The following is a 25,332-nucleotide window of genomic DNA, read 5'->3' on the forward strand; positions in this document are numbered from 1 at the left end:
GTTCGGGCAGAGATGTCAGTCGAGGCGGAAGTACAGAGGCAAAGAAGTTGTTGAAAGACAGGTGAGGTATGAGCGGCGGCAACTTGAAATTAGCGGAGGTTGAGGTCTGGCGGATATCGAGAAGAGAGGATATACTGAAGGACGAGTTCCCATGTCTGGAGTTCGGATAGGTTGGTGTTGGTGGGAAGTATCCAGATAACCCGGACGCTGTAACACTGCGCCAAGATGTGCTGGCCGTGCACCAAGGCATGTTTAGCCACAGGGTGATCCTCATTACCAACAAACACTGTCTGCCTGTGTCCATTCATGCGAATGGACAGTTTGTTGCTGGTCATTCCCACACAGAAAGCGTCACAGTGTAGGCAGGTCAGTTGGTAAATCACGTGGGTGCTTTCACACGTGGCTCTTCCTTTGATCGTGTACACCTTCTGGGTTACAGGACTGGAGTAGGTGGTGGTGAGAGGGTGCATAGGACAGGTTTTACATCGGGGGCGGTTACAAGGGTAGGAGCCAGAGGGTAGGGAAGGTGGTTTGGGGATTTCATAGGGATGAACCAAGAGGTTACGAAGATTTGTTGGTAATGAGGATCACCATGTGGCTAAACATGCCTTGGTGCACGGCCAGCACATCTTGGCGCAGTGTTACACCGTCCGGGTTACCTGGATACTTCCCACCAACACCAACCTATCCGAACTCCGGAGATGGGAACTCGCCCTTCAGTATATCCTCTCTTCTCGATATCCGCCAGGCCTCAACCTCCGCTAATTTCAAGTTGCCGCCGCTCATACCTCACCTGTCTTTCAACAACTTCTTTGCCTCTGTACTTCCGCCTCGACTGACATCTCTGCCCGAACTCTTTGCCTTTACAAATGTCTGCTTGTGTCTGTGTATGTGCGGATGGATATGTGTGTGTGTGCGAGTGTGCACCTGTCCTTTTTTCCGCCTAAGGGAAGTCTTTCCGCTCCTGGGATTGGAATGACTCCTTACCTTCTCCCTTAAAACCCACATCCTTTCGTCTTTCCCTCTCCTTCCCTCTTTCCTGAAGAAACAACCGTCAGTTGCGAAAGCTAGAAATTCTGTGTGTGTGTTTGTGTGTTTTATTTATTGTGCCCATCTACCGGCACTTTCCCGCTTGATAAGTCTTGGAATCTTTGTTTTTAATATACATGTAGATATAGATGTATACATAGATGTAGAAGCACTCTCTGCTGAGACAGGCAGATCAGACCAACATGTAATTTTGTATGAGCTTAGTAAAAATGCCTTCTGTGTGACGTGTTAGTTCTTGTTGAGAATCCTATTACTGTAACTGTTACTCAGTTCCAAGTTCTACATGACATTGTTTGGTGGATATCCCAGAAACGGAAATCCCTGTGGCTCTAATAAGATTTGCAAAAGCTTCTGCATTCACAAACACAAGTTTGAATGAAAACAATATATTCCTCCTACAGTATAAAGCATCATTGAATCAGGTGCACATCAGGCATCCAGCAGAGTTTTCAAGAGATGTTGGACAGCATTTGACAAAATGACAAAGGAATTCAACTGTATCACAAAATACAAGAGCTGGGATGACATGATGTGTCTAGCCAGTGTCAACTTTTCATTGGATGGTATAGACGAACTGTTGTTTGAAAACAAGGAGAAACTCAGGAGATGGAAGAAATTTTGTCACTGTGTTGCTTTGAGAAGTTTCATAAGGAAGACAGTCGACTGATTGGTGAACCATTATTCAGAGTGGTTTTACTGAGGACAGGAGACTTATTGGCTGGTTGTACTTATTAACGTGCAATGTGATCTGTGACTGTGACTGTAACTTCTCAGGTTTTCTCACATAAATGAATAAGTAATGAAGTTGTTGGTTGTATGTATTTGCATGATGTTTCAACAAGAGACCCAGTTGCCATCTTCAGGTGCTGTGAACTGTGGTGTTTGCATACCATTCCTGGACTTCAACCAGACTGTGATGTATTCTTGGTGCTGTGCCACTATTTATAGCTGAGTTTGACTCCCAACACTTTACACACTTTGATGCTTATTTGTTTTTTAGAGAAAATACTGTTATTCCATCAAAAACACATTCTATTAGCACTTTTCACCTCTGATGGATGAGATGGGAAGCAAGATCATAATAAATTTAAATCCAGGATAACTATGTTTCCTGCAAAAAACAAATGAGCATCGAAGGCTGTAGCAGCCACCAGAACTCAAACTTGGCTGTAAACAGTAGCACAATGCCAACAGTGCTTAATAATCTGGTTGCAGCCCAGACTGCGAGTAGGCATGTAACACAGCACACAGTGTTTGAAGAATGCAAATAGGATGGTGATCAAAATATCATACAGAAAAATGAAATTAACAACTCAGCTGATCTCTTGAAAACACACGAGTGATCTACTATTCAGTCCAAAAGGCAGAAATTTTGGCATTTAATGAGAAATTTTGTAATTGTTCAACACTTATTTATACATTGACAGAAATGGGAAGTGTTACACGATTAAGCACCAGGCCAATACTTTTCAAATTTTGTGGTGATGTTTGTACTTAACAGGTATTATTCGATTTGGTTCATATGTCTGCCATCAATATCAGTATGAGGTGAGAAGACCTTGGGCAGAAATACACATTTGTGTTCATTGGGGCATGGTGGCAAACAGTCTTCAAGTATCATCTTGAGAATTTCTTGCCATGTGTAAAATACAGGCTGTGTCACTTCATGATGATGGCTTTCTGGAGGCTGGTAAGATAGTGTCTGCATCCCCATTGCATTCCAGACATGATCTGTGGCAACAAATGGGGGACCAGTAAGGCCAGTCAAGGATCTGCTCATTCCTCTAGACATTTGTGGCATGGACTGCAGCATGGGATCATCCATGATCCTGCTGGAATATGCCATTTGGAACCCTAGCCATAAAGTGTGTGACAACAAGATTTACCATTCCTGCCATGTAACTGTTGAGCCTTCAGCCCTCCATCAGTAAGTACCAGACCAGTCATGTTTTCATATCCAATACCTCCCAGAAGTCGAACAGGCACGGGTCTCGAGAATCACTGCTTTCTGTAACATTTCACTAGGTTGTCTACAGTTGTGACAGCATCAATATAAATGCCACAAACCGAAATGAGACTCATCACTTAACACTGCAGAATGCCACTCATAGTCCCAGTTCATGCTGGCTCTACACCACCCCAAGTGTTTGTTGTCTATGGTACAGTTAGTGGTAAGCAATGTGTGCTACTTGAGATCTCAACGCAGCCTTCAGTGATTTGTTCCCAAAATTTTGTGGTGACTCTCTACCTGTAACCTCTGGCCAGATTTCAGCTGCTGCCATCCATTAGTTTGTCAGAGCTATTCAAACACTTTTCAATCGCCTCATGGTGGAATTCTTTTGGAAGGACTAGTGCCTACTCCTTTTGTCACACTGTTATTCTGAGTCCTTCTTGTCACCTGTCACTTAGCAGTCATTCCGCTTATAGCCATTTGCTTGCGTAATCTGTTGGTATAATGCTTCCACGCTCCTCATGTCAATTTCCTCAACGTCTTTCTGGACCCAGGTATCACACTGTTCAGCCATTCACACTGATGGATTCCAGTTTGTGAGTACTCACACAAAACAATTTGCAATCCCACATGATGCTCTGTAGCATTAACATAGTAATGTAACTGATACATGTTGCACAGCATAATGGATGGAGTACAATACTCAATACAGAAGATTGTGGGTTTGAATGTCATCAAGTACATTAAAAGAAATATTTTTAAATCTGTTTTGAAGTCATTTTGATCATAATTTTTATTTAATTAATTGGTTTAAATGTATTTTTTTTATTTCCGTTCTTTCATCTCATCATTTTGAATGTTGTATTAACTTTTTAATTTGCTCTCACCCTTCTTCCTATCAGTCTTTTTCCATTTGGAATCTTTGGTCCTCTGGTTTTAATTTCTTTCATTTATCAACCTATAGTTTCATCCCTGTTGTTGCACTCATTATGTCTATTTCTCATTCTGCTTGAATTATGTTTTACTTATAATCCCATCTTTTGTTTAAATCTTCACCTGCATTATTTTGTCCATATTGCAATAAGAATTTCCCTAGTTTGATTTTTGCCTGATGGCTTACCATTGTTTGATTTTTTCAGTAAGAATTAATGATTTGAATATTTCTAAGGCCATTGCCATCATTGCACTGTCAATATAAATAGAATATTTTGTCTTTTGTTTTTAACCACTAGATTGGCATTTTCAAGTGTTTAAATATTATGATAGATAAATAAAAATAATACATACATATGTGACTTCTGAAATTTTCCCGGCGTATTTGTTCGCCGGGAAAATTTCAGAAGTCACATCAAATACCTTTACGGGGAGGAGATGGTTCGGGATATCCGTGTACTGGATAAATTACATGAGAAAAGAGCCAGGTTGCTGTGTTCACAAAATTTTTTACTGAAATGTAGAGACAATAACTTGATTCCAACTTTCGTCAGAGTTGTTCATTTTATTAATAGTGTGGCCACCAACAATATAAAATGCAAGGCGAGTCTGGCTTTAGTAAGAGAACGAATCCGTTTTACACGTCGTGAGTTAGACGCTGTTGCCAGGAATTTATATTATTTACATCTGAAGATTGCAGCAAGATGTTCTTCCCTTAGCTGGGACTGGATTGATGGTGTATCCTGGGCCAAGGCAGACTGGGCTCACAGGAACAGTACGAACAGGCAAAGTGTGATGTTTAGCCAACTCGTAACACGAAAGCCGCAAGAAGCTATCTCTGGACGATCCGTGGTGAGCCTCACAGAGAAATCTTTCGACGATGTCAGTGCTTGCGAAAGGTTTAAACTTCGCCCCTACACCTGCTTCACTGCCTTTAACGGATTTCATCAGTTCCGCTGAGAAAGCCATTAGACGTCTCCCTGTGGATACTGCAGACGAAATTCGACGTGAATCTTGCCAAACGTTGTTGAAATGTGGGCCACAACGGAGTAACATCTCGCCAGCTGAAAGAGCTGCTCTCCGCAGCTTCAGACAAGATACTAGCACAGTCATACTGCCTGCAGATAAGGGTAAAGCCACAGTTCTTCTGACAAGGGAAGCCTACAACGAGAAGATATATTGTCAGCTAAATGATTCCACGTACCGCAGAATTGAAAAGGACCCAACAAGCCGAATATCAAGGAAAAAAAAGTGCTGCCCTTTTGAACAACTGTTCTCTACCTGAACAAGTTAGCAAGAGATTGAGACCACACAATGCAGTACCACCAAGACTCTACGGTCTTCCCAAGATACACAAGGATGGTGCCCCACTATGATTAATAGTGAGTAATATTGGTGCTGCGACCTATTCTACAGCAAAATATCTGGCCTCACTATTAAAGCCGTATGTGGGTAAGTGTTGCCACCATATATGTAATTCCGAGGATTTTGTCAGTCGCTTGAAGGAAGTTAAGCTTAGCAGCTCGGATTTATTAGTCAGCTTTGATGTGGTCTCACTTTTTACCAAAGTGCCTTTAATGGAATCGTTACATCTTATTGGTAACTTATTCAGTGCAGAAATGACAGCCTTGTTTGAACATATACTCTCCTCAATGTACTTTTTATTCAATGACAAATTCTTTGAACAAACAGACGGCATCACCATGGGGAGCCCTTTGTCCCTTGTGGTAGCTAATCTCTTTATGGAAGACTTTGAGGAGAAAGCACTTGAGTCTGCTGTCTTAAAGCCTACGGTCTTCTGGCGGTACGTAAATGATCTTTTGTTGTATGGCCTCATGGCAGACAGGAACTGGAGAAATTCCTTTATCATTTAAACTCATTACATGAGAACATCAAATTCACAATGGAAATTGAAAAAGATGGCACTTTACCATTTCTAGACATGCTAGTATGCCGTAAAAATGATGGGTCATTAGGACATTCTGTGTACAGGAAACAGACTCACACAGATCTCTATCTCCAGGCGTCAAGCTGCCATCACCCAGCACAAACAGCCGGTGTTCTCAGTACCTTAATACATCGAGCGCATGTAATATCGGATGATGAAAACCTCCACACAGAATTAGAACACTTGGAGAAGGTTTTTAAAGAGAATGGCTACACTTCACGCCAAATAAGAAAGGCCATGCGCAACTGTCATAACAAGAAGCAACACACTAAGGACGCTGATGATGACTTTAAATCAACTGCATTTCTTCCATACGACGGAAATGTGTCATTGAAAATAGACTGATTACTGAAGAAGAATAAAATCAAGGTTATCTCCTGTCCACCAGCAAAGAACCGGGCCATGGTTGGATCCATTAAAGACGATTTGCAACTGAAGAAAGCAGGGGTCTACAAAATTCCCTGCGAATGTGGCTCTGCATATATTGGCCAGACGACAAGAACTGTCCATGAACGATGTACAGAACATGAAAGATACACCCATCTGCAGCAACTGTCAAAATCGGCAGTAGCAGAGCACTGTATTTCATTGGGACATTCAATGGAATACAATGGAACAAAAATTTTAGCTCCGGTTTCCGGATTTTGGGATTCTGTAATCAAGGAATCAGTGGAAATACGTCTTGCCGATAATCTTATAAATCATGACAACGGCTTTCAGCTGGATAAAAATTGGAATCCTGTTATTAAAATTATACAATCACAGCGGAATCGACAGCGTAATTTGATACTCAATGACTAGATGATCTTTTATTTTCACTACCGAGGGCAGCACGTACAATTCGGCTATGCCACGCATGTCAGCACCTGACGCATGTGCTGTAGGATGCCTGTACATTTTGCATGCACGAGATTCGGCATAAATACTGTGACTGCATCTGGGCTCTTCAGTATTTGTGTGCTCACCTGATGATGGCCGGAAGTCTCTGGGCCAAAATATCATGGCAGAATGTCGACGGGATCTAGAAGAATACATACATACATTAATCATTGTTCCATAAATCATGAATACAACATTTTGTAATGATGTGGAATTAAATTCACATCCACAGAAATTCCAAGTGGAAAAAGAATGATAGGAAGAAAAATGACAGCGAATGAAAATGTTCATACAGTGTTGAAAATTATGTGACAAAGGAATAGAATTTAAAAAATTATATTTTAACCAACTAATTGAATAAAATTAAGGACCAGAGTCATTTTATGACAGCCTTACTTGTCCGAGGACTGTACCATATCCATTACCCTATGCAACCAGTCAGCACAACATTCCTTATGTTGTGTTGCAATCTCCACTCCTAAAGTTAAAGCAATGTTATGAATGTCCAATAGCCATCGTATACTCATGTTATTCTTCATCTGTGGGCATGGTTTTTCTCTGAAAATAAGCTTACAGAAGGATGAAATTTCAAGCAATAATCCCACAGACATGGAAATACAGAATTTCCATTTTCTAGCATTCATTCAAGATCTTAATGATGTATCACTTTCCATTTCTGTCAGTGTAGTTATTCCGTGTTAAGTTACTTTCTCAGCAAATAGTCTAAAAATGTTGCTCATACTATGTCATGGATTGTTTTTATTAATTGTTTCCCTGCTGTACTTCCGTGGGACTTCCCTGAACATCGCATACTTGAATGGTACTTTTCATGCTTTTACTTGTTCACACATTACTTTTATTCTTAAGTAAATATTAATACGGGAAATGAATGACGTAGAAATACAGGAAATATGCATGCACTCACAGAACATACATTGGCATTAGAAAGATCAGCATAATTAGTCAAAGAAGAAAATGGGAGGGAAAAAATGTAACTTATTGTTTTAATAACTTTCAAAATTTATCCCAAAATAGGAAAAGTGTTGCTTGTGTGAGAAATAGACACACTCTGACACATAAGAATATTATTTAAAATGACTAAAAGTAGAGTGTTAGTTTCAGTTATGTTTGCACTTTCACTGAATCCAGAATGTAGTCTCTTGGTGAATTTTACAGTATATTGTCACAGAGACAACATTTGCCCCTTCGTTTTATATGGTAGCGTCCTCATATTCTGTAATGAAAGCCTCATACACAACACCATCTCAACAGCAATGTATCTGGCACTAAATGTTGACCACTTCACAGGAGGACTTACAATATCTGGCCTTAACTATATAATAAAGTCCACCTGTGTCTTCTGGACAATTGTCTGCTAAGCATACAGCTGCCTCATGAATTGTAGCTTCCTTATAGACCGTATATCAGAGTGCAAGAGCAGGTGTTGAGGATACCAGACATTCACTGCATGTACCACACTAGTGTTAGTGTACAAATAAGACTTGTTTGTTGAGGTGTCAGCAAATCGAGATAGGGATATAATTGAATGGAGGAATGTACTGCTTACATCACAAGAAAGGTCCAGTTTGGTGACATTGGGATCCTGGGTGTGAGGAGGCACCATGATGGATGGGTGTAAAACGCATTTTACCTTTACTGGAATTCTGTTAGTGTGCAGAGATACATATATGATGCACTACAGCCATGAATGCAACTTTTTAGAGGTGTAGTTGCCCTGGACTTCCTCTTTATGATCAATCACTCTGGTGACTGAATTTCTCACTGACGAAGATTTCCATTGCATTGATGTGCAAGCAAGCTCTCCAGATGTGAATCATTCAGAACACATTTGGAATGCATTTAGGATACAAACTGCAGCTAAGTAGGCACGAGCCAGGATACTTCCACATCTCTAAATACATCATTCTTAGGAATGGAATTGTTTGACAATAGATGTAGCAAACCACCTTGAGAGAGTGCACTCTTCATTGCCAGCTATTTGTGGGTAGTAGGAGTATTTGTATCCCCTATTAACCTTTTAATTGGCATGAGTGCAGTCTTCTGGGGTTGTTTATTTTTTTGAGATGAGTTTCTTTGCTTTGAGAACATTTAACTATTTATTTTGGACTCTGTTGTATGCCAAATGGGTTGCAATTAAATTTTAGCTTGCTCTTTTATCATTAAACTGTACAGTTCAGTAAATATACTTCCATTTCTTTGTTAGTCTTAAATTTACACCTACATATATTACTCTGCAAACCACTGTGAAGTGCATGGCAGAGGGTACATGCAATTGTACCAGTAGTTAGTGTTTCTTTCTGTTCTATTCATATATGAAGTGTGGGAAGAATGATTTTTTAAATACCTCATGCATACTGTAATAAATCTAATCTTCTCGTCATGATCTCTGTGTGATCAGTACATAGGGGATTATAGGAAACTTTGTAAGTAGGCCTTCTCAGGATAGTTTATATCCATCTTCAAGAGTCTGCCATTCAAGTTTCTTCAGCATCTCTGTGACACTCTCCCATAGGTAAAACAAACCTCTGACCATTCATGCTGCCCTTCTCTGCATATGTCCAATATCCACTGTTAGTCCTATTTGGTATGGGTCCCACAAACTTGAGAAATATTCTAAAATGGGTTGCATGAGTGATTTGTTAGCAATCTCCTTTACAGACTGATTGCATTTCCCCAGTATTCTACCAATTAACCAAAATGCACCACCTGCCTGCTTTACCCAGAACTGAGCTTATGTGATCATTCCATTTCATGTCCGTATACATGTGACCCATGGATATTATAGTCATAAGATATTACATTTTATCATTTTGTAAAGTGCACAGTTTTACATTTCTGAACATTTAAAGCAAGTTGCCAATCTTTGCACCAATTTGAAATGTTATCAAGATGTGACTGAATATGTACATAACTTCTGTCAGACAGTACTTCATTGTATGTAACTGCATCATCTGCAAAAAGCCTTAGGTTATTATTAATATTGTCTGCAAGGTTATTAATATACAGCATAAACAACAAGGGTTCCAACACACTTCCCTGCTAAACAATCCCCAATCTAGTAACAAATTTCATTTGATACCCCACATGATCGTACTTTTGATAATAAATGTAGGCATTGTATTGAATCAAATGCTTTCCTTAAGTCAAGAAATACTGCATCTATCCGACTCCCTTGGTCCAAAGCTTTCAGTATGTCATGTGAGAAAAGTATGAGTTGGGTTCTGCATTATTGATGTTTTCAGCATTCATGCTGGTTTGCACGGAGGACATAACTCTGTGCAAGATGCCTCATTATGTTTGAACCCGGAATGTGTTCTAAGACTCTACTACAGATCATTGTCAGGGATATTGGACGGTAGTTTTGTGGATCACTTCTTGTAAATAGGTGTCATCTGTGCTTTCTTCCAACTACTGGCTACGATTCTTTGTTTGAGGGATTTACAATAGATTGTAGTTAGAAGAGGGCTAACTTAGCTGCAAATTTAGTCTAGAATCTGATAAGGGTTCCTTTGGGCCCTGGAGCTTTGTTCAGTTTTAATGGTTTCAGCTGTTTATCAACACCACTGACAATATTGGTGTCACTCATCTTTTCAGTGGTACAAGGATTAAGTTGGAGCAATTATCCTGCATTTTCCTTTGCAAAGGAACATCTGAAAACAGAGTTAAGCATTTCTGCTTTTGCATCACTTCTCTCAGTTTCATTTCTTGACTCGTTCATGAGTGACTGGACAATAATGTTGGTGCCACTGACAGCCTTTATGTACAATGAGAATTTCTTTGGGTTTTGTGATAGATCAGTTGACAATATTTTGCTATGGTAGTCATTGAAGCCTTCATGCATTGTTCTCTTGACAGCCAAATGCATTTCATTCAGCATCTCTCTATCTGAAGCCCTAGCTTGTCAGAGAACCTTCAAAGTCTCAGGTTCAGTCCTTTCACTCAACTCAGAACCAGGGTACCATGATCACATCTGGGGATAATGCTGCAAATTGTGAACTTCATTGAAACTCCATGCACAAGGCTGATCTTCTCAACCTTTTCTGTCAGTTGCCTGAATGATCCAAGCATGACCTTGGAGCATAGACAAAAGGCATCATTTGTTCCAATGGGCACCACAGTCTGCAGTTGTCACATCCTTTTCCCTCAGTGGCTGCTGGAATAGCCTCTTCAACATGAAGGCAGATACACTGTGTGCACCTGATTTTCCTTCCTATCTCTTGCTGCCATTTCCCAAAGCGATACCATCATTTGCCATATGTTTGAACTGCTGACAATTAATAGACCACTACCTTTTTTGCATTTACCACCTCTTGACACAGGACAAAGCAGGTCTCCCAAAAACAGGTGAGGTGAGTTCCACTTGTTCAGTTTCATTGAAATACAGTACACCCTTGAACTTGTTGGTTGGGGGGGGGGGGGGGGGGCAGTATAATAACCTGATTCCTCCCTGGTTCCTGTACAGAATGCCTAGATCTACCATTGACAAACCACTCACAGTCAGGTGGACTAGTGATGACAGATCACATACTTTCTGCAGAGGAGACAAGATCCACAGGAGAAGGTCATAGTTGAGGTACCTTTGGTTCCAATGGTACCGGTACATGATTTAGGAGCTTTTCTCACATTGATTCACAGCAGCTGCCAATCATTTAACAGTAGTCAGGGCAATTTCCAGCTGTTTATCAATGTCAGCCAACTCACCCCACATTCGAGAACACCATCCACATTGAGGATGCAATGTGGCTGGTGCATTGTTTTACAGGATGGAGAACAAATAACTTTAAATTAAGCCTGCTGGCTACCTTTTAAGCTACTGAGCTAAAAAATTAGTAATTCCCTACAAGGACTAACACAAATACACATTTATGAGGACTGGATACTAACATGGATGCCACTAGCAGCCTTTACATATGATGGGAATTTCTTTGGGTTTACTGAATAATTACTAGTTTCTTAAGCTCTGTGAGGTTAGTTACAGTCACTAAGAAACTCAAAAAGTAGATGTAATTTATGATATACATATAATAACATAGGCTTGAAAGGGAAAATTAGATGAAGCTGCCCCCAGGGGCTCAGCATTCACTTGCTGAGTACGGGCTTGGCGACCCCGGGGTCCTGAGCTGGGGACTGGTCTGCGCCGCCAGTGTCCTGTCACCGTAACCCCCGGACATGCTTCAGCGACCACCGTACGGCGCGGCGGTGAAATGTTGTGTGCTGCGGGGAATGGTAATCTTGGCTTGACCGCCTGGATTGCGAGGAAGGCCAACCTCTATAAAAACCCCTCAATCTTTCGGTGTGCTCCGCGCCTAGAAGATGCATGGCTGTTGGGGTGGAACAGTCGCAAGCGGGCAACCTCTGGGGCACCTGCCGCACCCCAGTTGTATAAGGCTTACTCAGGCACGCGGGGCTCTGTCTGAGCGGACTTTTAGTTCCCTAGCTGCTCGTGGGACCGCAATGGACCCTTCGACCTCTACATTTCCCCCTACCAGTGGCTTGGGTGGGCCGCTGGTAGGAAAACACACCCAATCGAAAAAGCGGCTACGCGCTGCGAGTCCTCCAGCGCCTGGTGTTGCTAGAGGTTTAACAGAATGTAGTAACGGAGCACATGCTGATAATCAGAATGTGTTTTTGATTATTAAAAGGAAGGAGGGTAGCTTTGAGAGGGTTTCTCCCTTTTACATCCACAAGGGTCTTGAGGGAATTGCAGGAACACTGAAATCTGTAAAGCGACTGCGCAATGGGACTCTGTTAGTTGAAACTTCTAGTTCCCGTCAAGTCGCTGCCCTTCGGAAAGCAAATTGTCTAGGAGAGTACGCTGTCGAGACCGAGCTCCACTCCACTTTGAACTATAGTAAGGGTGTTGTGACATGTAGGGACTTGGTGGATATCCCCATAGACGTGCTAAAATCTGAGTGGGCTGACGAAGGAATTGTTGACGTGCAGCACATTATGAAACGAGTCAATGGGGACCTCGTCAAATCTGACTCGTTTATTCTCACATTCAGTTGCCCGAGACTCCCGGAGCATGTTAAAGCGGGGTTCTTACGTTTGTCCGTACGGCCATATTTCCCCAACCCAATGCGCTGTTTTAAATGTCAGCGCTTTGGGCATACTACGTTGGGGTGCAATGGGATAGCCACGTGTGGTAAATGTGGTCAGCCTGCCCATGACGGAGCCGATTGTTCATCGCCTGTGAAGTGCGTGAATTGCTCTGGGAGTCACCCTGTCTGGAGCCGGATCTGCCCCATCTATCTCGAAGAGCGGAAGGTACAGGAGATTAAAACATCTAAGCGCATCCCCTATGGTGAGGCCAAGAAGATCTTTAAGGCCATGCAACCTCCTGTGTTTTCCACATCTTTCGCTTCCGCTCTCAAAAAACCGGTACAACTGGCCACTGTTGCTACACAAACGGAGGTTGCTAGTGTTAGCACTAAAACCTGCGCTTGCCAGTGCACTTGTGCTGCTGCGGTTGTTTTGCAATCTGCGGCTCTCCCCGCTACAGCGGACAAGGCCGTGGTTGCTGACATTGAGGTACTTCCAGCCTTCCCCCATATGGCGCCTTCTGCCCAGGCGAGTCAACCTCCAACTGTTGACAAGGCTCTGCATTCCAAGCCCCCCAAGACAAAGCCTCAGAAGATGAAGGTTCTGCCACCTGAGGAGACTAGTCAGCGTCGGTCCGATGATGATGCCATCGTACTGTCTGATATCTCCCGTCGGTCGTCATCGGATCTTATGGACATTGATGTCGACCGGGGGCGATCTTCTCGCCCCTAGGAATAAATCTCCGGCCAGTACGGTCTCTCCTCCAAAGCACAGAGGCAGGGTGAAAGTTCAGCCACCCTGATCACTGGCTCCCATATTACAGTGGAACCTGAATGGTTTCAGGACGCATGTGGCCGAATTACAACTCCTCATACGAGAGTGCCCCTTGTGCTTATGTATCCAAGAGACACATTTTCGGGCCACTGATTCTCCTTCTTTACGCGGCTATACCGCATATCGAAAAGATGATCTGACGGGGCAAAGGGCAAAGGGTGGTGTTGCGGTTTTTGTCCGTGATGTGCACCCCTCATCTGAGCTCCCTCTCGTCACCGACTTGCAAGCAGTTGCAGTTGACATTCTTGTGGGTCGGAGGCTCACAGTCTGTTCTGTTTATTTACCACCTCCGGATGCGATAGACTCTGAGGCTCTCACGGACCTTATTAGCCAACTCCCTCGCCCATTTCTTCTTCTGGGGGACTTCAACGCTCATAATGTCTTATGGGGCTCTCCGACTACTTGCCCCAGGGGTCGCATTCTGGAAAGCGTCATGATGTCTGAAGAACTGTGCCTCCTCAACTCTGGTGCTCCCACTCATTTCTGTACTGCTTCCGGATCGTCATCGGCTATTGACCTTTCCTTTTGCTCTCCAGCACTTGCGGATTCTGCTCTGTGGGAGGCTGCAGCTGACCTCCATTCTAGTGACCACTTCCCCCTCTGGATTCGCCTCCTGGATGAGGCTGTGGCATTACCAGTGCCGCCCCGGTGGCACCTTTGCAGAGCTGACTGGACACTTTTCAGCCAACTGGCTGTTTTGGAACACCGTGCCAGCGTCCACGAATGGGTAGACCATGTTGCAGCCGTGATCTCTCATGCTGCTGAATTGTCAATCCCACGATCATCCGGTCATCCCAAGAGGCGTCCTGTCCCTTGGTGGACCACTGAGTGCCACTCAGCCATCCGCGCCCGCCGTGCAGCACTGCGCCGCTTCAAGTGCCGTCCCTCAGCTGACAATCTTGCGGCCTTTCGGGTGGCAAGGGCCAGAGCGCGGCGAGTGATTAAAGAGAGCAAACGACGGTCCTGGCAATCGTTCTTGAATTCCATCTCTCGCTTCACTAGTTCTACGAAAGTATGGGAAGCCATCAGGAGGATTTCCGGGAAACTCAGCCAGCTACCTGTCACGGCATTGCTGCATCAGGGATGTCTCCTCACGGCGCCGAGAGACATTGCCCAGACATTGGCCATGCATTTTGCGGAATCTACCGCCACTATTAACTGTGATCCAGATTTCTGCCGCTACCGCACTGCCGTCGAAAGGGGTCACTTGGACTTCCGGTCTCTAAATTCTGAACCCTATAACTGCCCCTTCACAATGTGGGAACTGGATTCTGCGCTGTCTGTGGCTCATGATACTGCGCCTGGTCATGATCAAATCCGGTACAGCATGCTGCGGCACCTGTCGCTGCCATCCAAGGAAGTTCTCCTGAACTGTTTCAATATGATATGGTTATCTGGCACGTACCCTGACTCGTGGAGGGAGGCAATTTTGATTCCCCTCCTCAAACCAGGGAAGGACCGAACGCATCCCAGTAGTTATCGGAGTATTGCCTTGACGAGCTGTGTTGGGAAGACGTTGGAACGCATGGTCAACCGCCGCCTGGTTTGGCTGCTCGAGACCAGGCAGCTCCTTAGCCCCTCTCAGTGTGGCTTTCGGAGATGTCGTTCCACTATAGACAACTTGACCCTGCTTGAGGCCGCCATCCAGCAGGCCTTTCTACGTAACCAGCATTGTCTAGGGGTCTTCTTTGACATTAATAAGGCGTATGACACTACTTGGCGCCGCCTTATCCTCAGTCAACTCCATGAGTGGGGCTTTCGTGGCCATCTCCCCATCTTCATTCGGTCCTTTCTTTCTCACCGCCTCTTTCGGTATCGGGTTGGTAATGTGCTATCGGATTTGTACGTGCAGGAGAATGGTGTTCCTCAGGGCAGCGTTTTAAGTGTCACCCTCTTTGCCGTTGCTATTAACAGTATCACGTCCACTATCCAGAGTCCTGCCCAATGCTCCTTGTTTGTGGACGATTTTGCTGTTTTCTGTTCTTCCTCCAGTCTTGTCAGTGCTAGTCGGCAGTTACAGCTTACGATAAAGCGCTTAGAGGCATGGACTGCAAAGACGGGTTTTACCTTTTCTGCAGACAAATCTGTGTGTGTTCATTTTAATCGTTCTCGGCGTCTTTTTACCTCCCCTGAATTGCGTCTGAGGGACACCGTTCTTCCTTTTAGAGACACTGTGAGGTTCCTGGGCCTCACTTTTGATTCCAAGTTGTCGTGGTTGCCTCACCTTAAAGACCTCAAGGTGCGGGCCCTGAAGGCACTGAATATTTTGAAGTGTCTGAGCCATCGGTCCTGGGGAGCAGATCGGGCGCGTCTGCTGCAGTTTTATAGGGTTTTCGTCCGATCGCGTCTTGACTATGCTTGCACCGTGTATGGGTCAGCAAGGCCTTCGTATCTGAAGATCCTTGACGCAGTACACCATGAGGGTATCAGGCTGGCCACTGGTGCCTTCCGTACCAGTCCCATCCCCAGCCTGTGTGCTGAGGCAGGGGAACCGTCGCTCGCCATCCGGCGGAAACTCCTCATGGTGCGACGGGTGTGTCATTTCCTTGCCTGTCCTACCTCCCCTGCATACCCTACCGTTGCCCGACCGCCTATGGAATGTCTCTTTTCCAGTCGTCCCAGGGCAACAAAACCATTTGGGATTCGTGCCAAGCATTTGCTTGAGTCCCTTGGTGTGGAGCGTGTGGCCCCCCAACGACAAGGTTTTACTCGCCTGCCTCCCTGGTTGCTCCAGAGGCCCAGCATCCTTTTAGACTTGTCGGAGAACCGGAGGAACTGCACTCCGGCGTTTGTTTTTACCTCCTTATTTTACGATATTTTAAACCAGCATCCGGACCATGTACCTGTATTCACAGATGGCTCTAAACAGGGGGACACTGTTGGTTGTGCTGTTGTTTTCCCTGATCGAGTCGTCAAGTTACGGCTTCCTGCGGTGTATACCATCCTCGATGCCGAATTGTTTGCAATATTGCGGGCATTGGAGCAGATGAGATGTGTTCCCAGTATTAAGTTCCTCATCTGTTCTGACTCCCTGAGTGCCCTTCAGACCATTCAACACTTGTACCCAGCGGATACGGTCGTCTAGAACATCCATGATGCCCTACTCCACCTGCAACGGCAGGGGAATGAGGTTTCTTTCTGCTGGGAGCCGGGGCACGTGGGTATTAGGGGAAACGAACTGGCGGATGTGGCTGCCAAAGATGCATGTTCCCTCCCTCACGTTGTTGAATGTGCCGTCCCCCTCCATGCTGTAACCTCCCTTTTGCGTTTTCGTGTTATGCATCAATGGGAAGAGGAGTGGTTGGCAGTTTCTGACAATAAGCTGCGTCTGGTAAAGGCCACTACGCGACCATGGCGTACGTCCTACCAGTCATACAGGCGGGATGAGGTTCTCCTCACTCGCCTCCGCATTGGACATAGTCCCTTCACGCATGGTTTTTTACTCCGGCGGGGGACCCCCCAATCTGCCGTGCTTGTGGCGTCCAGATTACTGTCCGCCACATTTTACTTGACTGTCTTTTATTCTCTGACCAGAGGGCGGTGGTTTCCTTGCCACCGGATTTGCCCTCTATTTTGCAAGATGACGCAGCGACTGTGGTTAAGGTTTTACGGTTTTGTGTCCTGTCCAATCTGTTGCCTCGGATTTTAGGGAGAAGGTTTTAATGTGCTGCTGGGTGACTGGCTCACCCAGTTTTTAGGTAAGAGGTCCGCCAGTCACGATTACCTCCTTGTTTCACTTCGGTATCTGTTCTCTTTTCCTTGTGTTTCCTTTCCTTTTTTAGTGTGTTTCTTCTCCTCTTGTTTTGCCTCTGTATGTGCGCATTTGGAACTGCGTCAGGCCTGTGTCTTTTAGCCGTTCTCCTTGTTCGGCGTCCGTCTTCGTCCCTTCACCGCCTGTGTTCCTGTTTCTATGCGCTTGGGCGCTGACGACCACGCTGTTTAGCGCCCGTAAACCTCAAACACACACACACACACACTAGATGAAGCTTTTGGGCAATAATGTAATGTGTGTGATAGGCTGAGGAAGATGAAGTATATTTGACACAGCTTTTGACTCTTTCAGAGCCAATTTCCAGATCAGTATTCAGTGACAGTTTCTGGATGTCATTCACAACCTTATTCAGTTCCTCCCTTATCTTGTCATCTTGTCAGAACATTAGTACAACTAAGCTTCCTCCCCCCACACCTCCCTCCTCTTTTATTTTCAATGGGTTAAAGACAATAATTCTCAAAACAAGAAAAGAAAGAAGACCATGTAAAAAGTACCTGAATCACTGGAGTATTTAGCACTAATACAATTAGCATTCTGGATTTGAAATTTCTATGATTTCTTTTGCATATTCTGTTTTTCATTTGTTATATATACACACCCACAAAAAACTTTTTTTTTATTTGTAAGCAGTATTTATTTTGTGTGTTTGATATTCACAAACACGAAAACACAAACTTGTATTATTTTCAGGCTCTACAGTGTGCAACTGTCAGGTCTTGTTGCTTTGTGGCGGCTTTTCCTTGGCCGCAAGTGGAATCCGTTGCGAGAGCGTGTTGATTCCTGCAAATATTCGAATGATCAACTTTTTGTTGGAACTCTGGCATTCACCATTTTGCTCTTCCTTCTCCCAACAACGCTGATGTACTATGTTGTCTTCACAACGGTATGGAATTTAAGCAGTTGATAGAGAGTTAATCAAGATTTTATGTTTCTCTCTCTCTCTCTACCTTGTCTCTATCTTCTTTCTTAACATTTTTGTTGTTATATGATTAAGCTTAATATTTTGTTTCAAAACTGCTACCCCAAAAAATAAATGAGGCCTAACAAAACTCTGCATAAACATGAACATTCTTGGATTTTCTAGGGACGAAGCTACATTGTCAGACATAAAAAATACTGTATCTACCTGCCAGGATCAGTCATTCTGTCCATCAGAAGTAGTTGTAATGCTGGTTTTGGAGCTCATTATGAGCCATACTGCAGAATATTGAAGAAAATAACCAAAGGTATTTTAAAATAGAAAAAAGGTAGTCATGCCAGTCAACATAATAAAAGCAATATGGAATAAAATGAAAGGGGAAACTGAAAGAGAAAGAAAATCGAAGGAACAAGTAGCTAAAATGGTACTCGATACGTTGGTATCAAATATGTCTAGTGTGGCCAGCCTTTTTATGAAGTACTTTATATCTGTTGGTAGTATTGTGGGATTGTCGGTTTTGGACAATGCTACAGTGGAATACCTGTGACCAGTCTTTACAAAAATCTTAAGTAGCACTCACATTATTAGAAGTAACACATAGCATTAACTATATAAAATATTAGTAAAGTTAAATTAAAACTATTCTTTTGTGTTTAGTAACATCATAAATTTGTTGTGTAACCTGTCATTTTCATTTTAACATCTCTTGATCAAATGGAATATGCTGTAATTAAGCCTCTATACAAGAATTATAGTAAAAATGGTGTGAAGAGTTCTAGCATAATGTAAATAATGTGGGGTAAAGGTAATAACATAGACAGGAATGATGGGATGTGCCAGGTGGAGTGGGTGAGAAGGGAAAGAAAGGAGGCGGGGGGGGGGGGGGGGGGCGCGGAAGGGTGGCCAATGGCTTGGATTGGCATGGGTGAGTGAAGTTAGTGGCCTGGGGAAAGCTGGAGGTAGATGTGAGGTAGGGGGTTAGCAGAGATTGTGTCCAGAAGAATCATAAGAATGAAAGAAATGTTGCAAGATAAGCCCCATCTACATAGCCACAAGAGCATGTGCGGGGGAGGGGGAGGGGGAGGGGGAAGGAGCCAGATGTCAAAGGGTGGGAAACAGCCATTCAAATTGAGCATGTTGTTCTCAAAAGCTTTTCTGCCCCTGGTCTGTCAGCTCTGCCCTTGGCTACAGGTTGGCGGTGGCCACTCATTCTGGTGGATAGTTGGTTGTCATGCCCATGTAAAATGCTGTGCAGAAGTTGCATCAGAGCTAGTATATGAAATGGCTGCTTTCACATTTCGCCATGCCTCTGGTACAATAGGATAACCCTGTGCTGGAAGTGGAGTAGGATGTGCTGGGTGGGTGAACAGGAAAGCTCTTGCACCTTAGCCTTCCATACAGATGTGGCACTTGTGTCAGAGAGTTGGGAGTCAATGTGGCATAGAGATGGATCAGGATAGTGCATAGATTGAGTGCAGAGAGGAATACCACTGTAGATGGGGTGGGAAGGTTTGTGTGTAGGATGTTCCTCACTTTTGTGCATGATGGTAGGTAGCCAAAGCCCTGCAGGAGCCATCGGATGATTTCCCTTAACAAAATTGTACTATGTGGGTTTAGCAGTCTGGAACTTTGCTATCATGGGATGACCCTGGACGAATGGGGTAATTCCCAGTTCATTTAGGTGTCACAGTCTAACCTAAGGGTGGTCCTCAATGTCTGTTCGTGTGGTGTTTTCCTGTAGCACATTACAAACCTTTTGTATGGGTGTACTTTTGATCTCATCTGTAGTAAAATCATGTTTGGACCACATACACCACTGACACTTTTCCTGACTATGCTGTGACAACTGCAGTCTACAGGGACGACATCCTACAACAGTGAGTGTATGATTCTCATGAACATGAGCTTCTCTAGATGGATGAAGATAGCAGCACAAGAACTTTCTGTGTAAAGAGTGGCAACTTGCTCTCTGGAATTAATCCAACTGAACAAATGTGGAAGGATAGTGGCTCAGATCTCCCTCCAGCCATCTGCATTTATGTTTTTCATGATTTCCCTTGAGTATTCAAGGTAGATGCTGTGATGGTTCCTTTGAAATGCCATGACTAATTTCCTTTCCCAATCCACACTTACTTCTCATTGTTATCAGGGTTGTTTTGTTGGGGTGTGGTCTTCAGTTTGAAGACACTTTCCATCAGTGCTAAACTTATGATTCCTTGCTGTCTCAGGATGTATCCTATCAACTGATCCCTTCCTTTAGTCAAGTTGAGCCACAAATTTCTTTTCTCCCTAGTTCTATTCGATGCCTCATCATTAGTTATGCAGTCTACCCATCTCATCTTCAGAATTCTTCTGTAGTAACAAATTTCAAGAGCTTCTATTCTCTTCTAAACTGCTTGTTACCCACCTTTCACTTCCACAAAAGGCTACACTTCAGGCAAATTACCTCCGGAAAAGACTTCCTAACACTTAAATTTGTATTCAAGATTAGCAAATTTCTCTTCTTCAGGAATACTTTTCTTACCATTACCAGCCTACATTTTATATTCTCTCAACATGGGCCATCATCTGTTATTTTATTGCCCAACAGCAAAACTGGTCTACTACTTTGTGCATCTCATTTTCTAATCTAATTCCCTCACCACTGCCTGATTTAATTTGACTACATTCCATTACCCTCATTTTGCATTTGTTGGTGTTCATGTTATATCCTTCTTTCAAGACACTGTCCATTCTCTGCAACTGCTCTTCCAACTCCTTTCTCTCGCTCTCATAGAATTACAGTGTCATTGGTAAAATTAAAAGTTTTTATTTTTTCTCCCTGAACTTTAAAATTCCTTCTCCAAATTTTCTTTGATTTCCTTTACTGCTTGCTCAATGTAGAGGTTGATTAACACTGGGGGTGGGTTGCAGTCCACTGCTTCCCTTTCATACCCTCTAACTCCTATAACTGCTATTTGGTTACTGTTCTAGTTATATATAACCTTTCACTCCCTGTATTTTACCCCAGATTCCTTCAGACTTTCAAAGAACATATTCCAGTTAATATTGTCAAAAGCTACTTCTAAGTCTACAAAAGTTATATACATGTAGGTTTGTCTTGCAAGCCATAGGGTCAGTATTGCCTTGGATGTTCCAACATTTCTCTGGAACTCAAACTGGTCTTCCCTAAGGTTGGTTTCTACCACTTTTTCCATTCTCCTGTATACAATTAACCATCATACATGTTGCACTCCAGGTGAAATAGTTTTGTCATGGCTGGCTCTCCCAAGGATATCACTAGTGCTGAGGGAATGTTGTCTACTCCAGGGGCCGTTTTGCAACTTTAGTCTTTCAGTACTCTGTCAAAGTCTTCTCACAGTGTCATATCTCCCAGTATCATATCTTATCTACTTCCTCTTCCATTTCTAAAACATAGCTTTCAAGTTAATTTCCCTTGTGTAGCCTCTATTCTTTGTTTTGTACTGGTTTTCAACCTGAGCACTTGATATTCACACAGCCACTTCTCTTTTCTCATAAGGGTTGTTAGGTATGAAAACCTAATCATCCTTCTTTCCTTCCTTCCTTACTTGGAATGCACTCAGCAAATTCATGAATAGACTAAGAAAAGGGCTTGTAACTGCAGGGACAAGCAGTGAGAGGTGATACCATAAACCATTATGGGTGACTTGATCCACACTTTGGGCAGCTAGTGTGCATTCTTTATTGCCATGTCAAGTTATCTGTCAAGTCATCAACACAAACAAATGCCGCACAACCCCCTGACAGTTTTTCAGTATACATTGTATCTATATCACTATGTTGCGTTGTTACAATGTTGTCAGTGCACCTTAAATGGTACACTTCAATACTCTACCTCTTGTAATTTCACTTATTTCAAAGCTCTCATACCTTATTCATAAGAATGTAGGCCTATGTAAAGGATTTTTCCTGGTTTCCATAGTCAAAAGCTGTAGGACTTACTAATCATTGTTGAAAAAATTATCTTTGGCTTACTGATCATTGTTGAAAAATTACCTCCATTAGTTTTCATTACTTAGGCTCAGAAAGAGTTACTGCCAAAATCTGTAATCACTTATCTAATTATACACAAATTTATTTAATAAGCTGCACATTGACTCATTTTACATCAATACAAAACATAGTGAAGTATCCCATGGAACCCATAATTAATCATTTAATATTATTGTTCACATTTGTGATTTCAAAGTTACTTGACTAAAAGCAAAAGTTGTCAAAGACTTTACACATTTGCAAGACATATTGAACTGCCTTCCATTTTAGAGTTGCTAGATGCAAAACACTAACATGAAGGACCACATAGATAATATTGTCGGGAAGGCGAGCCAAAGGTTGCGTTTCATTGGCAGGACACTTAGCAGATGCAACAAGTCCACTAAAGAGACAGCTTACACTACACTCGTTCGTCCTCTGTTAGAATATTGCTGCGCGGTGTGGGATCCTTACCAGGTGGGATTGACGGAGGACATCGAAAGGGTGCAAAAAAGGGCAGCACGTTTTGTATTATCGCGTTATAGGGGAGAGAGTGTGGCAGATATGGTAAGCGAGTTGGGATGGAAGTCATTACAGCATAGACGTTTTTCGTCGCGGCGAGACCTTCTTACGAAATTTCAGTCACCAACTTTCTCTTCCGAATGCGAAAATATTTTGTTGAGCCCAACCTACATAGGTAGGAATGATCATCAAAATAAAATAAGAGAAATCAGAGCTCGAACAGAAAGGTTTAGGTGTTCGTTTTTCCCGCTCGCTGTTCGGGAGTGGAATAGTAGAGTGATAGTATGATTGTGGTTCGATGAACCCTCTGCCAAGCACTTAAATGTGAATTGCAGAGTAGTCATGTAGATGTAGATGTAGATGTAGATCTACAGAACAATGGAATAATTTTGATAGAAGGCAACCTGGGGCAAGACAGCATGTGTTTCAGAGAAATATAGAAACATGTGAAGAAATACTGAGACTAAGACTTATTTTAGAAGACAGAATGAAACAAGGCAAACCCATATTTATCATTTTTGTAAATTTAGAAAAAGATTTTGATAGTTTTGATTGGCATACACTCTGAAATTCTTAAGTTGTCAGGTCTAAAAATGCAGGGAGGGACAGGTTATCTACAACATGTATAGAAACCAGACTGAAATTATAATAATTGAAAGCTCTGAAAGGGAAGCAGTAACTCAACACGGGGTTGCAGCGTACCCCCATACTATTCACTCTGTACATAAAGACATAGACTGAAATATGCCATTGTAAAACCTTTGCATAAAAAGAGGGATACGTCGGATGTCAACAACTGTTGCCCAATCTCTCTTCTGACAGCTCTATCAAAAATTTTTGAGAAAGTAGTGTATTCAAGAGTAGCCTCCCATATATATAAAAATAAAGTACTAACAAAATGTCAGTTTGGTTTTCAGAAAGGATTTTCAACAGAAAATGCTATATACGCTTTCACTGATCAAATATTAAATGCTCTGAATAACCGGACATCACCCATTGGTATTTTTTGTGATCTCTCAAAGGCCTGTGACTGTGTAAATCATGGAATTCTTTTAGATAAGGTAAATCATTATGGTATGAGGGGGGCAGTGCACAAATGGTTTAATTCATACTTAACTGGAAGAATGCAGAAAGTTGAAATAAGTGTTTCATGTAATGTTAATACAACAGCTGATTCCTCAAACTGGGGGACTATCAAGCACGGGGTCCCAAAGGGTTCGGTCTTAGGTCCTTTACTGTTCTTGATATACACTCCTGGAAATTGAAATAAGAACACCGTGAATTCATTGTCCCAGGAAGGGGAAACTTTATTGACACATTCCTGGGGTCAGATACATCACATGATCACACTCACAGAACCACAGGCACATAGACACAGGCAACAGAGCATGCACAATGTCGGCACTAGTACAGCAATGCAGGCTGCTATTCTCCCATGGAGACGATCGTAGAGATGCTGGATGTATACCTGTGGAACGGCTTGCCATGCCATTTCCACCTGGCGCCTCAGTTGGACCAGCGTTCGTGCTGGACGTGCAGACCGCGTGAGACAACGCTTCATCCAGTCCCAAACATGCTCAATGGGGGACAGATCCGGAGATCTTGCTGGCCAGGGTAGTTGACTTACACCTTCTAGAGCACGTTGGGTGGCACGGGATACATGCGGACGTGCATTGTCCTGTTGGAACAGCAAGTTCCCTTGCCGGTCTAGGAATGGTAGAACAATGGGTTCGATGAAGGTTTGGATGTACCGTGCACTATTCAGTGTTTCCTCGACGATCACCAGAGGTGTACGGCCATTGTAGGAGATCGCTCCCCACACCATGATGCCGGGTGTTGGCCCTGTGTGCCTCGGTCGTATGCAGCCCTGATTGTGGCGCTCACCTGCACGGCGCCAAACACGCATACGACCATCATTGGCACCCAGGCAGAAGTGACTCTCATCGCTGAAGACGACACGTCTCCATTCGTCCCTCCATTCACGCCTGTTGTGACACCACTGGAGGCGGGCTGCACAATGTTGGGGCGTGAGCGGAAGACGGCCTAATGGTGTGCGGGACCATAGCCCAGCCTCATGGAGACGGTTGCGAATGGTCCTCGCCAATACCCCAGGAGCAACAGTGTCCCTAATTTGCTGAGAAGTGGCGGTGCGGTCCCCTACGGCACTGCGTAGGATCCTACGGTCGTGGCGTGCATCCGTGCGTCGCTGCGGTCTGGTCCCAGGTCGACGGGCACGTGCACCTTCCGCCGACCACTGGCGACAATATCGATGTACTGCGGAGACCTCACGCCCCACGTGTTGAGCAATTCGGCAGTACGTCCACCCGGCCTCCCACATGCCCACTATACGCCCTCGCTCAAAGTCCGTCAACTGCACATACGGTTCACGTCCACGCTGTCGCGGCATGCTACCAGTGTTAAAGACTGCGATGGAGCTCCTTATGCCACGGCAAACTGGCTGACACTGA

The 25,332-nt window shown here is 43.6% G+C and overlaps 1 protein-coding gene across 4 annotated transcripts in view; it reads left to right on the forward strand.

Annotated features, from left to right (window-relative positions):
* The window catches only part of LOC126335213 (phosphatidylinositol N-acetylglucosaminyltransferase subunit Q), an 87,484-nt gene that overhangs the window by 16,555 nt on the left and 45,597 nt on the right, over nt 1-25,332 (forward strand). For all 4 annotated transcript variants that reach the window (XM_049998232.1, XM_049998233.1, XM_049998234.1 and 1 more), the window contains exon 4: nt 18,121-18,313. In XM_049998232.1, coding sequence (XP_049854189.1) covers nt 18,121-18,313 — 193 coding nt within the window. The remainder of the gene's footprint in view (nt 1-18,120; nt 18,314-25,332) is intronic.

This window comes from Schistocerca gregaria, chromosome 2, assembly GCF_023897955.1.
Source record: "Schistocerca gregaria isolate iqSchGreg1 chromosome 2, iqSchGreg1.2, whole genome shotgun sequence".
Classification (NCBI taxonomy): Eukaryota; Metazoa; Arthropoda; class Insecta; order Orthoptera; family Acrididae; genus Schistocerca; species Schistocerca gregaria.